Source organism: Glycine max, chromosome 1, assembly GCF_000004515.6.
Source record: "Glycine max cultivar Williams 82 chromosome 1, Glycine_max_v4.0, whole genome shotgun sequence".
NCBI classification, from domain to species: Eukaryota; Viridiplantae; Streptophyta; class Magnoliopsida; order Fabales; family Fabaceae; genus Glycine; species Glycine max.
In genome coordinates, this window is record NC_016088.4 from 42,919,025 (window position 1) to 42,936,964 (window position 17,940).

General features: G+C 28.6%; 1 protein-coding gene across 2 annotated transcripts; it reads right to left on the reverse strand.

Annotated features, from left to right (window-relative positions):
• Window positions 1-6,234: 6,234 nt before the first annotated feature.
• LOC102669672 (uncharacterized) lies at window positions 6,235-12,310 on the reverse strand. Of its 2 annotated transcripts, none has more exons than XM_041015517.1 (6): window positions 12,074-12,310; window positions 8,746-8,828; window positions 7,356-7,449; window positions 7,174-7,278; window positions 6,709-7,002; window positions 6,235-6,627 (listed from the first exon to the last, which is right to left on the reverse strand). In XM_041015517.1, the coding sequence occupies exons 3-6, from the start codon at window positions 7,392-7,394 to the stop codon at window positions 6,571-6,573; spliced, it is 495 nt and encodes a 164-aa protein (XP_040871451.1). In that variant the 5' UTR covers window positions 7,395-7,449; window positions 8,746-8,828; window positions 12,074-12,310; the 3' UTR covers window positions 6,235-6,570. The 2 variants fall into 2 exon arrangements, with proteins under 2 accessions (XP_040871451.1, XP_025984040.1); XM_026128255.2 differs by having other exon boundaries at window positions 8,746-8,848.
• Window positions 12,311-17,940: the final 5,630 nt, after the last annotated feature.

The following is a 17,940-nucleotide window of genomic DNA, read 5'->3' on the forward strand; positions in this document are numbered from 1 at the left end:
TATCTTGTGCACCATGTGTATCAATGACCATGATGTTGAACAACCATTTTTCTTCATATACATTTTTTTTTTATTTTTGTTATGTTACCTTGTTTTATAGCAAAAGGATTAGGAACCTTCAAGGTTGTTCCTCGTGATTCAACTCCAAATCCCTAATAATGTGGAAGAATGCTACCGTTACATGTGCCTTCATTTCTTTGGAAAAAAATCCTCAAGATGATGAAGCTTAGGATTAGGTGACAATAATATTTTCATGGTACTTTATTGCAAACCAATGATGAAGGTAAGTTTCATATGAAGGGTATAAAGTTTCCCTCTTGATCAACTAGTTCGGCATCAAAACTCTTAATTATAACACGACCTTTTAGAAACTTTATATTCTCAAATGTTTTTGTTGCAACTAATCCCGGTCCCATTTCAAAAATCTTAGATACCAAAGTAGTTGTCTTGATATGAGTTTTAGTCTTTTCATATAGTGAATATGATGCAGTTGGTAGCAACAATAGTACTAAGAATGAAAGTATCATTACATTAGAAATAAACTTGATATTAACCTACACATAACAAGTAGTGTTACAAAATTAGCTATGAATTATGTATGTGGTGTTATTCTTTTAAGGTAAGCTTAATAACATATAAGACGGTGTCTAGGGTGCGAAAGTGAAACTACTTTTGCACCCAACGCAAGTTGTTGGAAAAAAAAAACAATCGTTGTCATCCATTTGTAAAATGAGAAAATCAAATGGTGGAGATGTGTTTAGGCTACCGGTTCCGTTTCGCAATTGAAGGTTAGGAATCCTCGATTTTTGTGTGAGCTTTTCCCTTTCGCAATTGAAGGTTACCCTCGCATACCCTAGCAGAGCCCTCTGGTGTAAGCTTCGGTCCTATTGTCTTCGTCGCCCTCCCTTTTCACTTTACCTTACCCCAGCAGAGGTCACGATTTAGCGATTGAAGCAGAGGATGAAAGAAAGCCTAGGTTGGTGAAGCTATGAGGGCATATATGCCACTACCGTTCACTCTTTCCTCCTAAGACGTCAATAACCTTGAGAAGGATATGTCATAATCGATTGAAGTTTACTTTAAAAAGGTTGAATCTCTCCTTAGGCTTATGTTTCTGTTTTTATGTTAGTTTTTTTTTTCTTCATGTGGTTGTTTGTGCCATTGATCTGAATTCAATAATCTGATTATTTTTTCTAGTCACATTCTTTCACTGAGTATTTGAGCACATTATCAAGTTTATTAGAAGCGAATGTTCGAAATGGGTCAAATAAAGTTGGCTAAGTTTGTTGGATTCTAATGATCGGATCTATTAATTAAACCTTTCTCTGATTTAGAAAATTAAATGGTGAATTGAGATATTTTGGTCTAGCTTGTAGCCATTCTTGCCATTAGAGTAGGTAACGCACATTTACAACATTGTGTTGGTTTAAAATAGGTATGCGAAATTTAATTCAATATAACTGCATTCTCCTCCTAGTACCTGCAAAACCCACAACTTTAGCACTCATTCTTATTCTGTGCATGTATGCTATAATTCGTCATTGTGAGCTATCAGCATCACCTTTTTGTGGAAATGAGTCATATCACCACAGGAGACCCAAGTATCTATTGTCTTAGAATGAATAAACACTAGTAACCTACTAGTGTTTTATTAGTAACCTACTTAGCTCATATAGATCTTGTTTGTGCCATTGATCTATTTTATTAGTAACCTACTAGCTCATATAGATCTTGTTTTTGGGTTAGAATAGGTTGAAAAGAAATGAACTCTACATCCTGAGAGGCCAGATGGTCTTCACGCCATTGCCGCTAGTCTTGCTAGAGCTGGTATTTATCTATTACCATCAAAATTTACAACTTAGTGCTACTACTGATTTCATTTCAATTTAAATTTATATTTGATATTGTTATTGATCATGCAGGCATATTTCCTGGAAGATGCTATTCAATTCTTGCTAGAGAAATCAGACCAGAAGAACTTATTACAGTAACTGATTTCTATGTATCTTGAATGAATATTCCCATGATATGTATCATTCAATTCTGCTTTCATTGATTTTGAATCTCAATGAAAGCACCAATGATACATATTGTATCTAAGAGATGCTGCAAACTAGGTGTGTTAATATCACTTTCTAGGTGTGTTAATATCACTCTGTCTCTCTCAAATGCATATTTTGTTTCTTCATTTTTGCGTGTTTTTTGGAATGCAAACACTCATTAATCTTTGTTAAAAAAATTAATTTGAAACTACAAAATCATGAGTGAAACTCGTTAAATAAGAAATAAGAAGTGAGATATACAAAATTGTGATTTCTAATAAATTTCAGTTGATAATAGTGTGTTGTAAGCATTTCTTTTTTTTTAATACTTGTACCCTGTTTGGTCTTCTTTGCTGACTTTTATTCCTAAGCAGAAATCTCACGAACCATTACCTGGATCCAGATCCTCTATTTGGATATTATATACTTTATTTAATTCCATTCAATGCTTTAGTGTTAGGATGCTTTAATGCTTTATGTTTTATGTTGACATGATGTATTCATTATGATTAATGTCTCTGATTGCAGTTATTTCACATCTGATACATATGCCAATGAGCATTAAGCACTTGCTGCTAGGTTGGCCACTGGATTATGTGTTGATCTAGCATTAGCAATTATTTTTGGGCGAGCCAAAAATGGATTTGCTTTGGTATGAATCATTGAGTTAACTATGGAAACTATCATCATTAGTTAGAATTTAAGGTTGTTATCTATTAGCTATTAATTTTATTGTTGGTCCTCTATAAATCAGGTTAAGCCTCCTGGTCATCATGCTGGTGTAAGATAGGCAATGGGGTTCTGCCTTCAGAGTAATGGAGTTGAAAGGAAGCATAGACATTGGAGAACGTCATGTATGCACCAGTATTAGTTGCTAACCTAAATAATTTAGGTGAATTTTCATATTTTGATCTCCCACTTGTAAATTTAGAATTTGGATGCTTCAATAACATTTGCGGGCTAATAGAGTGCATATAGCATTTTGTTTACCAACTTCAAGTTTAGCCCTTGAGCAAAACAGAAGCTATTAAATTATTTTCATGTTATACATGTTTTGGTATAAAAAAGTTAATAGCTTTTATTTCTTGACACAACATGTGAATAAATATTATTGTTGTGAATAATATGATTATCCGTATTATACTATTATTATTATAAGGGACTTATGATTTGGTGAAAAACACGTATATTTAAGTTAAATTATTTTCATGTTATACATGTTTTGGTATAAAAAAAATAATAACTTCTGATTCTTGACACAACATGTGAATAAATATTATTGTTGTGAATAATATGATTATCCATATTATACTATTATTATTATTATTATAAAAACACCGGTATTGTTGCATTTGTGCTTCTGTTTTTTTATTTATTTGGGTATTGCAGTTTTCTTATAAAAATTAATATTATTTTTTAATATTTTTAGTATCAGCATTATATAACACATAATATAATAACAAAAAAATAAAAATAATAATAACATATAACACGTATTTTTCAATTTTATGAAACTTTACTTATATTTATAATTTACTTTATTTTTTCCACATTATAATACTATGTAAGTTTCTTGATGCAAAAATACACTGTAACATTCTATTTTTAAAATTATTTTTTGTTTTAAAAATTAATTTTTTTAATTTTGATTATAAAAATTAAATGTTGAATAAAATAAATTTTCATGTTTCTTAATTTATTTATTATGTTTAATTTGATCTCTTTATTTTTAGTAGGTTTAATTAGGTTTTTATTTTATTTTTTTAAGATAAATTAAATTGGATTTCTTTAGTTTTAAAAACTTTAATTTGATCTTCTGTGATGTAAAACTAGCGAAAACCATGTAGTAGCATATGTGTGTCTTCATCTCTATTTTGCTATTACATTTTTTGATATTAACATTTTTTTTATTTTTCTTTTATTGGAATAGGAGGTTTTTTAGAATCATAATTATTACTTTTAAAAAATAAATGGTGATAAATTAATTTTTTACTATTGATTTTAACATTATAAAAAAACCATTTTTTGAAAAAAGGTTTATAAATATGTGGCCTTTCAGCAGTTCTTTTCTGCTTTACCTTTTTTGAAATTTACTAATTTCTTTAAAACAAATATAAAAAAATAAAAATAATTATTCTTATATTTTTAAAATTTTATCATAATTTTAAAAAAACTGAATACTTTTAAAAACCCTAAACCATAATTTTAAAAAAACTGAATACTTTTAAATTATCACCATTCAATAACCAATTAAGCAACTATAATTGCACTTAAAAATATTTATAAATTATTTGATAAGTTTTACTTGCATTAAAATTAAGCTTATAATTTTTTACTACCTATAAAAGATGTTATTTTGATTTTGATATTCAAATTTTAAAATTTTCAATTTTAGTATCCCATATATTTTTTTATTATATTATCGATCGCTAATTGATGATTTAACTAACAAAGTCTTTTGAAATGAAAGTTTATATCAAATTATAAACTTTAAAAATATTATCGATCCCATATAGTTGTTATCTTTTTCATCAACTCTAATTATTTTAAATATTTTCTAAGAATCCATAGAATCTTTTAAAATCTTATAAATACATAAAGTCCTTTCAAATTATATCAATTCATATTTTATAAATTCATTAAATTATATATAAATACAAGGAAAATGACTTTTACCTACTGTCAAAATCTAGCACTAGAAGTCCAAAATCCGTAGGTAGATGTATAAAGGACTTTGTCCTACAGATGTTTTTTGCGTCAACTTTGAAGGGTATACAGTGACAACTAATAGTTTGTCACTATATGCTTTACCTACGGCTATATTTTTACCTACAGTCAAATTTAACTATCACTATAGGTAACACCTACTATTTCAAATGTGTAGGTAAAAGATATTAATTTATACTTATAATCTCTAACTGTATGTAAAGTCAACTTACTTGTACCTACGGTCTTTTGTAGGTAAATGTCATATAATAATAATAATAAAACTAGTTCCTAATTACACTCTTTGTTGATTATAATTTTTAATTAAATATACATGAGCTTATTATTATGCTGCACAAAGTTAGAGATCTACTACAACATGGCCTTTGAAAAGTTACAACAACCTGCTACATACAATTAAATTTTTGTTAGCCTAATTTGTGATTATTGTAACTAGATTGTGTGCTTTTTAACATATTGCAGTCCTTGATCCATTGTCATTGTGAAATGATCTAACATTAGTAGTGCTATAGAAAATTTTCCAATTCACTTTGCCTTGTTTTTTAGTACCATGTGTATAGTCCTTCCTAAGTGTATATTTTTGGTGCACCATGACCCTCTGATGCAATCCTCCCTAGGAAGGGACCAGTCACTAGAACCATGAACAAGAGGCTCCAAGAAGATTGGGCTAGAGCTGTTGAAGAAAGCCCTAGGGTTCTCATGAACCTTAGGGTAGATTTCTGAGCCCATGGGCCATGGTTGGGTCCAATTATCTTTGTACATATTAGACTAGGATGTTATTATATTTGGTCCTTGTATTTAGGGCTCCATATTGTAGGTAGGGTACCCTAGAAATATAGGCTTTTTCAGCCCTTGTATTTTAGGGCACCTAGACTAGTTTTTGTATTAGGGGTAGTTTTGTAATTTCACATGCACTAAGTGGATATTTGATGTGTGTGATTGGAAATAAATTTAATTGAATTGGTAGAAGCCCAATCCAATTAAATTTTAGAGGGGGAGGTGAGCATTTGCTTACTACACCCCATTGCCACATCATATAGTCACACTTTATGCATGTCCTTCATGTTTTTCATGCCTCATGACAACTAAGCACACTTAGTGGAGAATCTTGGAATTGATCTTGGATTAGTAGGCTGAACCATAACTAAAATTCACTAATCATAATTAGTGAAATTTTGGCTCCAAAGTTTGGCTCCACAAATTCAATTTCAAATTCAAGTGAAATTTGAATTTCTCTCCAATTTTGTGTGACACTTAGACTATAAATAGAGGTCATGTGTGTGCATTTTTTTCAACTTTGATCATTTGAATATTAAACTTCAAATTTCAGAGCTCTTTTAGAACACAAAATTTCATGCTCCTCTCTTCCTCTCCCTTCATTCATCTCCTTCTTCCTCTAAGCTCTTATCCATGGTCTCCTATGGTGGTGAGCTTCTTCTAGACTCATCTTCTCCTTGAAGTGGCATCTCCTCTCTCCCTTCCTTCTCCATTCCGCTGCCATTCATCTTCCAAGAAGCAAAGGAATCCATTGATAAAGAAGATCCTAGGCCTACAAGCTCAAATGGAGCTTACATCACCCTCTTTACATGGAAGGAATCATCACTAAAATGTAACAAGTTTCTAAATTTCTAAATGTATAAAAGAGTTAATTCAAATTGCTGGACAAATAGACAAAGTAAAAACCAAACACTTGAACATTTTGTCGCCGGCTCACATCTTCATTACCATCTAAATCATGTTCCTGAAATAACATTTTGTCGCCAGCTCACATCTTCATTATCATCTAAATTTCAACTCACCTCTAGTTAAGATTGTTTGTAGTTTGATGATCTTTACTGGTAGAACCATTTGTAGGTACCTAAATTAAAAGTATGTTTTTTCTTTGTAAAGTATCATATCATAGTTAAATCGTTGAATAAGTAGAATTATGAATTCATACCTCTTGATCTATAACTTCTAAGACTTGATTAATTTGTGGATCTTCTGCAAATCGTACTTTAAGCACAACTACAAGGTTTCCAAGCAAATTCTCTAACTTTTGAATTCTATTGTTTGCATAAGAGCTTTGAGATGAACTTGCTTGATGTGGAAGCTTGCCAAGACAACGCACACGTCCTCTTTTTTCAGGTCCTTTGACTTTTGAATATATATCATTTGTCCAATTAGTAGAATCTTGGGTGCTTTGTAAATTTTGCAAACTCTCTGCTTCAACCATTTTCTTTTTTAGTTCATCCTACATAAATACACCTGATAAATTATTATCATACATCAATATCCTGAATACTTCAATATCACTAAACAAAACTCATCTCCACATTAGTTACTCCCCCTCACCCCATAACCTTCTATTAGAAAATTGAGCAAAACAAAGAAAAAGTATTGAAATAAAAATTAAAATTCTTACAATTACAATAGCAGCCTTTTCAGTAACAATGCTTCCATCTTTTCGAGTTCGAGTGTCAATATAAATTTCTGCCCTAGAAGGTTGCATTCCCTTAGCCTTTGTTGTCTAACATTAGTTAAAAAAAATCAATCATCCTATTTGTATTAAGCAATTTAATAATAAAAAATATAAAAAAGACAAACCATCTCATGAATCCGTCTTGGAAGATTATTTGTTCCCATGCAATGCAAGTCCTCATATTTTTGAGCAGCTCCTTTTGTTGATGTTGCTTATTTTCTATAACCAACAAATATAAAAAGTCAATAATAAAAATAAACATATAATATATAATTGTTATGTTAGCAAAAGGTTGGTGACATTGTCATGTATACCTGTCCTTTCTCAGAACACCAATAATGTACTAAATCACGATATTGAGAAGGATCAACCCTTGGATCTGGGATGTGAGCAACCATTTCCTCCTTAGTTTTGCTCTCATCATATCCTTTTGATTTCAGTTCATATTTAAATTGCCTCTATTTCAGACTCATGTCATCAATCAATATTTTCTTTGTTTGTTCAGTTAATTCAGGAACAAATCGAAACTTACTCTATTATGAGTATCATTAACAAACAAAAAAGATCATTTTGTTAGACATTAGAAGGCATAAAATTTTACAAGAAGCAAGATGAAACAACACTTATAAAGTTTTGTACTCGAGACAAGTGAAGAATCAGATCAACTGCATCTTTTGAACCCGCTTTTTTTAGTAAAGAAAAAAAATGACAATTTTGTAAACTTCTTACAACCTTTATAAAGACTTTGCTCTACCTCCCTTAACATCTGATAGAACTTATCCGAATTATTATTGTCTTCAGATTGTTGAACACTAGGTCCATTCATGAATTCTCTAGAATCTCCATCCTCCATATTTATATATGTGTCATTACTCTCATTAGCTGCATGCATTGTGAATGCATCATGAACCAATGTATCCATGTCATGATCAAACTCCCCTTCCACTTGGGATGTATCTAAAGAACTAGATGGGCCAACTTGTTCACCATGAAAGATCCAAGTAACATATCCTTTTAGAAACTCATTACTAATAATGTGCTCATAAACATTCATCGTAGAGCGCCACTTGCAATTGACACATTTGGTACAAGGGCATAAAACTTTTCCATCCTTTGACGACGATTTCGCAAATGCAAAATCTAAAAAATTTAAAACTCCTCTAATATACTTCTCTTTATTAAGAGAATTGTAGTTTATCCAACTCTTATCCATTTGATAAAATAAAGTGAAAAAGTAGAATGAAATAGACATAATAAATTAGTGCTTAGTATAACTAAAATATCCAGGTATAAGTCAATCACAGTCGTGTTAGTAACTATAAAATTAATAATGTTAGCAGTGAAAAGGACAAATTATTTTAATTGACCAGCTGGAAACAAAATATGAAAAATAAAACACAAGAATACAAGCATAACATATATATGTTAACAAGATTAATTTAATGACAATTAAAAAAACCTAACATGATGGCAAGTAATTTTGAAGAACCAAATTGAGAGTACTAGATTACTTACTTGCTTAAAGAGGCATCATAATCTGACTTCTTGTTGTAGTTGAATCCATCATCATACCTAAATTCCTCTTTATTGAGCTTCACCTGAGAAGCTAACCATTATTCTGTAAGTTGTAAGTAAATTTTTATTATAAAGTAGTAATTGTTACCTTCGTATTGAAATCATTTAATTATATATTTCTGGAAATATGTGTGGACAAATACAAATACACATATTAATTGGACAACTTAATGCATTTTCAAGGGACTATTAAGTTCCTAAAAAAATATTGTCATGTATATTGATATTTAATGGGGATAATTTGTATGCATAGTTTTTTACACATTTTCTATGCATGTACGAGGCATGTTTTTCTATGCATTACTTAAAATTGAAACGATACAATAAAAAAAGAAATGATGTAAAAATAAACATTGTTATCCAATTTGAATAAGTGCATACGGCTAATTGGCTAACATTGCTATCCAATTTGAATAAGTGCATATGGCTAATTGTTATCCAACTTCAAGATGTGTAATAAGTGGTCCTCCAAATATGTCTCCCGAATGATCCCACTCACTATAAGTCCTTGTGGCTTTTAACTTTCATGATTATTCTTCCTATCATTTTCTTTTCTTTTTTCTAATTGTTGGTACGATCTAATCATCTTTGTGCTTTGTTTAAGGGTTATATATATTTGTCTTTCAACTTTTTTAGATTTTGATTTTAGTCTCTCCTCATTTTTTTAATAAATTTTGGTCCATCTTTAATTTTTCATTAGCATTTTCATTCTTTGAATTTCTACTGTTAAATGCAGAGAGTGCGATATTAAAAAAATAAAAAGTACAAAATACTCTTACATAAATTAATATTAAATATTTAAGAAGTTAAAAACATTTTAAAAAATATAAATAATCAAAAATAATATTTTTAAATTAGGATAAAATATAATTTTGATTTTTTTATAGTCTGTAATTTCAGTCTATATATTTTAAAATAGAAACATTTTATTCCTTATTTCAATAAATTAAGGATGAAAATATTAACTTTTTAAAATAAAGGATGGAGTGTCTCTATTTAAAAATATGAGATCAAAATTATAGATTATTAAAAATAGGATTATGAAAATTGTATTATAACCTTAAAATTATTAGGCCTCAAGAATCAGCTAAACTGGGCCTATGATGGGCTACATACGCCGTACGCCTACACTCTCCTGTGCTACTAGTTGGATTCAATAAAGAATTGACGGAATTGTTATTGGCACCAATAACATTGTTATTGGTCTTATCAATATTAAAAGAAGAAGAAATATCTGGTCCTGATATTCTAGCACTGACGAGATGATCAATGATCAAGCGCATTAGGTCCAGTACAGTAATTGAGAACGTGGCTCCACACCCACTGAACAAAATACAACAGGGTCACTTGTTGCTGAACACAGAATGAACAAACTACTTTATAATAAAAATTTACTTACAACTTATAGAGTCTCGAGTAAAACTACAACAGGGTCTCAGCCAAACAAAAAAGAAAAGCAAAGCATAGACAGAAAGGCACGGGATTGGAGGATAGGAGAAAATAACAGTGCGGGTATCTATTATTGAAACAAAACATGTAATACTAGCTGATTGTGTAGAGATGGACTCCAATACAGAAATTGGTTTTCTCTCTCTTGTTGCTGCACTTATTTGTTTATTATTAATTGCATACTATATAATGTTAGTCTAATTATAACTGACACGGGAATACAAACAGGACATACCAATCCGTTTATCCTTTTTAAAAATTTATGGCTAGCCATCTAGCTGGCATATATTAACAAGAAGTGCTCGTATATGATCCAGCTTCATAGAAATTGGGGAAAGGATGAAACAATCCTAATTATTAGATATGGAATTTTTGCAATAAGTGACTAACCAAAGCAAAGAACTCTCACACTTATCTCTCAACTAATAACTTTCAGGCTCAGTATATATTTATTAAACCTAGTATGACTAAGATTGACTTCCTATGTAAAAGGTGGCCACCACTTCCCATGTATAAAATCAAAAGTTGTGATACTCAAAGGGAAAAAGAACATAATATCTTGACAGAAAAGAAAAGCCATCTTATGGTGTAGAACAAACCATGCAGAAACTATCATCACTCCTAGAGTAAATAAGATGGTTAGTTTCATCAGCAAAACATAGTGTTCACATCAGACTGCGACATAAAATGAAAACCAAATGTTAGAACCTCTATGGATTAATATTTTTGAACCATCAGAAGTAAGCACAATAGGAAAATAACTTCTGCACCGAAATGAAAAAGGATTTAAGTCCAATCTAATTCATATGTTTTGGCTTGGACATTTTATTTTTTAATTTATTTTGGTTGCTTGGGGTGAGGTAGGGGGTACTAAGAAGCAGTGTGATTCTCCAGCAAGATTATTCGTACCAACTTTGGATTATCTATTCCAGATATTACAAAGGCAAATAATGGATTAGACCTTCAATGTACCCCTCAGCCAAAAAGATAGTGCAAAAAATCTGTTCATTACAAGTAGTAATTCCATATTTGATTACCAAAGTTATTCTCTCAAATGATCTTGATTTTGCACTTAAGAAAACATAGACTTAGCATTGTAGCTGAAAGAGAATCTAGGAATAAAATCAACATTCCTCCTTAGGATATGAAAATCTACCCATGTTCTCCAAATTTATTGTATATTTTAACTTCTATATCTAAATATATCAATGAAGCACGATCTCAAATAAAATTTCACATGCATTGCTGTAAAGGCACTGCCAATACATAGAGTGGTTCATATTCAGTTGAGCAATCTATCAAACAGAATATAAAACTGCCCCTTCATGTTGCATAATCAATTCTATATAGCCTGTAGAGACTGCAATTATATCATGAAATCAAGAAATTTAAATCCTTCTGCAACAAAAATACATAAACCAATAGATATCAAACAATAGCCTAAAGCACACAAATCCAATAATTTACTGGGGGCTCCCCTCTTCAAATCCTGTACGCTTTTCAACTTTGAGAAAAGAAAATTTGAGAAACGAAAAGGAAAGAAAAGTGAAAAGTGAAAAAAGAAAAGAAAAAAAATGGAAAGGGGAAAATCATAGAACGAACACAAACACGTATTACAGCAAAGAAGAACACAATTGAAATGAATGAACAAAGAATCATAGATTTACTCAATCATTGGAAGCACGAACAGCGGAAACGATTAAATCGAACGAGAATAGGGAAATTGGAAAATAAGAACGCGTGATTGAAGCAGTAAGAAGAGAACCATAGCATTCATATTTAATGGAGAATAAAATATATTAAAATAAATTTCTAAAACCTGAAAGTGTGAACGAGAAGGATTGTTGAAGAGAGCTGAGAAAATGAGTGAAGAGGAGGAAAAAAATTTCTACAACTCCAATGAGAAAGAGAAACCACTATCTTTGCTGTACGGGCAATAAATTTTTATTAATTTGGTTGGCTTTGAAGGAAGCCCATTACTTTTTCTCAACAATTCCTTTCTGGAGGATTGGTTTGCAAGCCTGCACAGAATTTGAAACTTTCACCTCACTTTTTTCTTTATCTACCTTTTTTAATTATTTCCTTTTCTTGTAATGTTTTGTTCTTTATTAATATGTAGTAGCTTAGCTAGCTATAGCTTCCTTAGTTTCTAGTTGTCCATCTATAAATTTTTGTTTTTGTTTAAATGGTGTGTATCTTTTATTAAATGTAATCTTATTTGAATTAAATAAAATTATTATAAATAGAATTGTTGTACGGGCAAGAAACTTTTATTTTATATTTTGAATATTTCGTATTAAATAAATTAGAAATCTATATATTTTCTCACTATTTTATTTTTATCTTCATTTTTTTAAAAGCTTCTCTCTTTCTATTTTTTTAATCAAACAAATACTAATGTTGCCACGTCATTTAAATGTCTTTCGCAATTTTTTTGTCTACACTGTGCTTTTGTCTACATCAAATAATTATTGGTACAAGTGGTTGAGTTTTACTTACATTAGTCAGTTGTAGGTAAAAGTATTTTTGAGATTTACCTACACTAATTCATGTCTGTAGGAAAAAAGCGTTTGTAAGCATAGGTTATTTTTCTTGTAGTGACACCAATGGATTGTAGGTACAAGTTTTATAGGATTTTACCAACACCAAGTAATTGTAGGTATAAGTTTTTTTAAATTTTATCAACACTAAACATTTGTAAGTAGAAGTTATTTTGACTTTTACCTACACCAAATAATAGTAAGTACATATTTTTGAATTTTACCTATGACAAACAACTGTAGGTATACGTATTTTTTTACTTTTACCTACACTAATTTATGTGTGTGTAGGCAAAAGCCTCTGTAGGCATATGTCATTTTTCTTGTAGTTAAATACACAAGAAGTTATACTCTACACCAAAACTATCTCTATTTCTTGATAACCTACAAAGTTATTAAAAGTAACATGTATTATTCAGTGTCACTCCTACCTCTTACAAAGACAAGCTCTACCATAAGCTTGACTTTAACCTAGTATTCTTTATCCTACCAAGTCCTTGTTGGCTCTAAAAAAAATAACAAGATTCATTGAAAGTTTACACCATGACTAATACATGATCGTCTTACATATAAATATATCACTCAACACTTTAGTCTTTTTCTCTGAAGATTTACAAGGTATTTTGAGAGCTTAGTATCTATACAGAGATTTACAAAAGAAATTTCACAAGAAAGAAAAAAAGAATAAATTGCGTAAGTTGTTCGTGTTTTGTATCTTCAAAGCTTATTCTATTTATAACCTTCTTCTTTAAATATTTGTTGTCTCTCAACTAATGGATTCTCCACTATGTTTTTCACTTGAGGCTATTAAAGCATTTAATGCTTGCATTAAATACACGTTCATTCTTCATGCAAAGTTGATGATAGGTTGACATGTCTTATACTTCAGCAGAAAAGTCACTTCTTCCATCGGATCAAGTCTGCACCAACAGAGTGCGTCTTCTGATAAAGATCAACACTGCTAGATTGTAGACTTTATTTATTCTTCATAGGATTCAATAGATTCTAGAAGAATGCTTTCTTCAACAAAGAATCTCAGATATAAAGTATTAAATGAAGGTTTTAAAGGGCTACTTAATGTTATGTCAAATTGTCTTATATTGATGTATTTTCAAAAAACTCAAACGCAGAAATACAGACCATGATCTGATAACACATCAAAAACAACTTTTATCATTTATATTTATTTGCATCTAATCAAAATAATTAGAAATCATGATTTGTCTTTAAGACATAAATACCTTTTAACTTAACAATAGTTAAATAATTAAATATCATACTTAAAAAATTTGTACTTTAGATATATTTTAATGGATTTATAAAATATGAATTCATATGGTTCGAAAGGACTTTATGTATTTATAAGATTTTAAAAGATTCTATGAATTCTTAGAAAATATTTAAAATAATTAGAGTTGACGAAAAAGATAACAAATAAATGATAAGGAGTCTTTTCTTAAGTTGAAAAAAAAAATTGATTGAATTACACGAGTTTTTATCAAATAAAAAAATTTAAAATATTTTCAAATCCTAATTAAATACACTCCTCTTAAACTTTATTTTTGTTTGATTTTTGACAAATTTTTACTTTTGATAAAGATATCCAAAGTTAATAATTTTTAAATGATATAAACTTTCATTTCAAAAGACTCTATTAGTTAGATTATCAATTAGCGATCGATAATATAATAAAAAAATATATGGGATACTGAAATTAAAAATTTTAAAGTTTGAATATCAAAATCAAAATAACATCTTTTATAGATAGTAAAAAATTTTAAACTTAATTGTAATGCATGTAAAATTTATCAAATAATTTATAAATATTTTTAAGTGCAATTATAGTTGCTTAATTCGTTATTGAATGATGATAATTTAACAATGTTAATGCCCACAAGCAGCAATGTACTGTGAGTTCTACCCCTGTTTACTTCTATTTTCAATTAATTTATATTTTATTTGTCAACTTTCATGGTAACTTAACTTTGTCATTTTTTATTAATTTATTTTTAAATCTATCAATGTTACAATAAATTTAATCTTCAACTTTAGAATGAATAGATTATTTGGTAATAAAATTGTCAAACGAAATTATATAACCTAATGTAATAAAAAATTATATAACCTAATTTTTTTAAAATAAGCTTATGTTTAGAAATTCAATTTTCTACTTCTAAATGTATGTAAAGTCCAAAACTTACTAAATAATTGCCACAGTTAACAAATATTAAGAAATGACTTTGACTTGGGTTTATGCGTATGAGGTCCAAAATTCCATATTTTAGGAAAGAATGTTATTATACACCTCAATTTCATGTGTTGTGAAATGCAAGCGGATTGGTGGTCCTTCTTGGAACAAATACAAATATCTCCCAAGCCGGTAAACATCAATAAATCATGTCCATTCCTTTTTTTATAGTTAAATCTAATGGTGTACGTCCTATTCCTTTTTTTTTCTCCCAAACTACTTTCGCACCCTAGACACCGTCAACATATAATTCAAAACATGATTAAAAAAATTGGTAAATTAAGTAAGTTTGAAAAAAAAAAGTTATAACTATTGCATAGCACATGAGAAGAAGATGAAGGGTTGGCCATGCTGTAATTTTTGCTTTGTTGAAAATCAAAACAATTGTTCAAGTAAATTGGTGTACATATTTGGAGGTCTTATTTATTGTTTTTATAATTGAAGGTTTTGTAGCGACATAACTGACGTAACTAAATGTAGATTAAATACATGTGTGAAAAGTTTGTTTCTATTGGTTGTTGTAGCAAGTTAATGAAATTTCCGGGTAAGTGGTTTGAACAAAATTTGTTAAGAATTGACAATGACTTATATCAAACTATGTACCAAAGTAGGCAATTGTTTGGAGTCATTTATAGGTATAACAAGTTGGAGTGAATTGAGACTTTATGTTAACAAAATTCTTATAACAATTTCAAGTCCTTTTCATGGTATTATATTTTTAGTTTTCTTTTTCGTGTTTATGTTATGATTTTATCCAAAAGCCGAGGTAATGTGTGCTCATACATCACATACTAACCAACACATACTAACCAACATACCAATAAAAGTTCATTTAAAGAACATAATTATTTACCTTAGGATATTATGCAATGTCTCACTTTTTAATTTCAAATAAAAATTTTAAAAAAATGTTTCAACTTACGATTTATTAAATCAACATATGTGAGACTTCTCTCTTTTAAAGAACAAAACTAAAGAAATTTTTTTTCATATGAATAAAAAGTTGCTTCCATATATTTTATCAAATATCATCAATGATGTCTTTTTCCATCATAATTAGAATAAAACACACATATACTTATTATTGAAAAGTTTTTGATTCATTAAAAATTGAATCAATATTAAATATTTCTTAAATAAATATTTATGTATTAAATAGTGATACTAATATATTTTATTTAACATTTTATTTATAATCCAATAATAAATAGTTAATAAATTTACACGAGTAAAGAATATCATAATTGTTAAATAAAATGTGAAACAAAAGAATTGAGAAATAAATTGGTTAACAACTTATAACTACAACTGCTAACATAATTAACTAACTTTTAATGACTGATAACAAAATATTGAAGTATTAAATTAATAATCAAATAAATTCAATATAATTAAGAATTATTTAGTTAAAAAATTATACACAGTTAATAAATAAATAATTAAATAAAATTTACTAAATTAATGAATATGTTAAATAAATATATAAAGATGTTGTTTTATATAATTATAAGAAAATTGTGACAGTAATTTATTCTCATTATTTATTTTATCAATAATAATAAATGATAGAAAATTTGTTTACAAGATTAAATGAATATAATAAATATCAAAATAAAAAATAATTTTGTTAGTGATTTATTAATGAAAACCAATAATGAATTTAATTGCATTAGTAGTCAAAGAAAATATAAATATCTTAAATTAATAACTAAAAAATTTCAAGCAATGAGAATAATATTCTACAACAAGTAATTCATTTATTTTCAAACCAACCTATTTACTATCTATTATTTAATCAATATATAGTTATAAAATATGCATAATTAATATATTATTAAATAAATAAATAAACAAAATCTAATAATAATAAGATTTTATATAGTTAATAAATTATTAAATAAGTAAACAAATAACAATTATTGTGCAATACAATATCAAATAAAAATTTAAATAATTAATTACATATTAGATGATATTAATTATTAATTGTTGTCTTTAAATGATCTTCTTTTTTTCTTAGTTGATCATCTAAAGATGGAGATATTCATTATATGTTGTATTTAATGCTTGTGACCAACTATCATTTAAGATTAATAAAATATTTTATTTATCTTGTAGAGCATTACATATCCAAGGTTAGAAAATGGGTAAACTTTTGTACTATAAAATACATTGTCATTTGATATGACACATCTTTTGAGGTTAGAGATAGTTTTTATCTTTGACTTTTTTTCTTTTGTTTTTGCTCTTTGGTAGATCATATGAAGAATGTCTTGACATTTCCTTGCTAAGAATCACATATACATGCATTACCTTGGTCTTAAATGTTGAATACTTCATTATAAGTATGCTACATTTGATCCATCAGACATAGACTCAACACTTTTCGTCTATATGTATTTTTCAAACGTAACTTTTAAAATTAATATTTATTTGTATCAAATCAAAATAATTGAGAGTCTTAATTTGTCTTATGACTTAATAGGAAAGGATTTTATTGGGAAAAAAACAAAGAGAAAAATGAAAAATGACCTTAAAAGGGGGGACTGAATAGATTTTTTTCAAAACTTTTACCTAATCATTTTTTAGATTCAATTAAAATATACTCCTTTATGTAATCAAGGTTTTCTCAAAAAATTTGTTAAGAAAGATTATGAAACAATGAATACAAAACATATGGAAAATAGAGTTTATGACCCTTTTACATCAATTCCATTACCAAGATTGATTTACAAAACTAAGGGTCAAAGAAAGAGAAAATCACACAGACAATTTATATTGATTCAGTCCTCAAGAAAACTTACATCTAGTTGTATTAAGATCCCTTAGAATTTTCACTATTAGATAACCAAGTACAAACACTATGCACATGTAATTCCGTAAAATCTATCTCTCCCT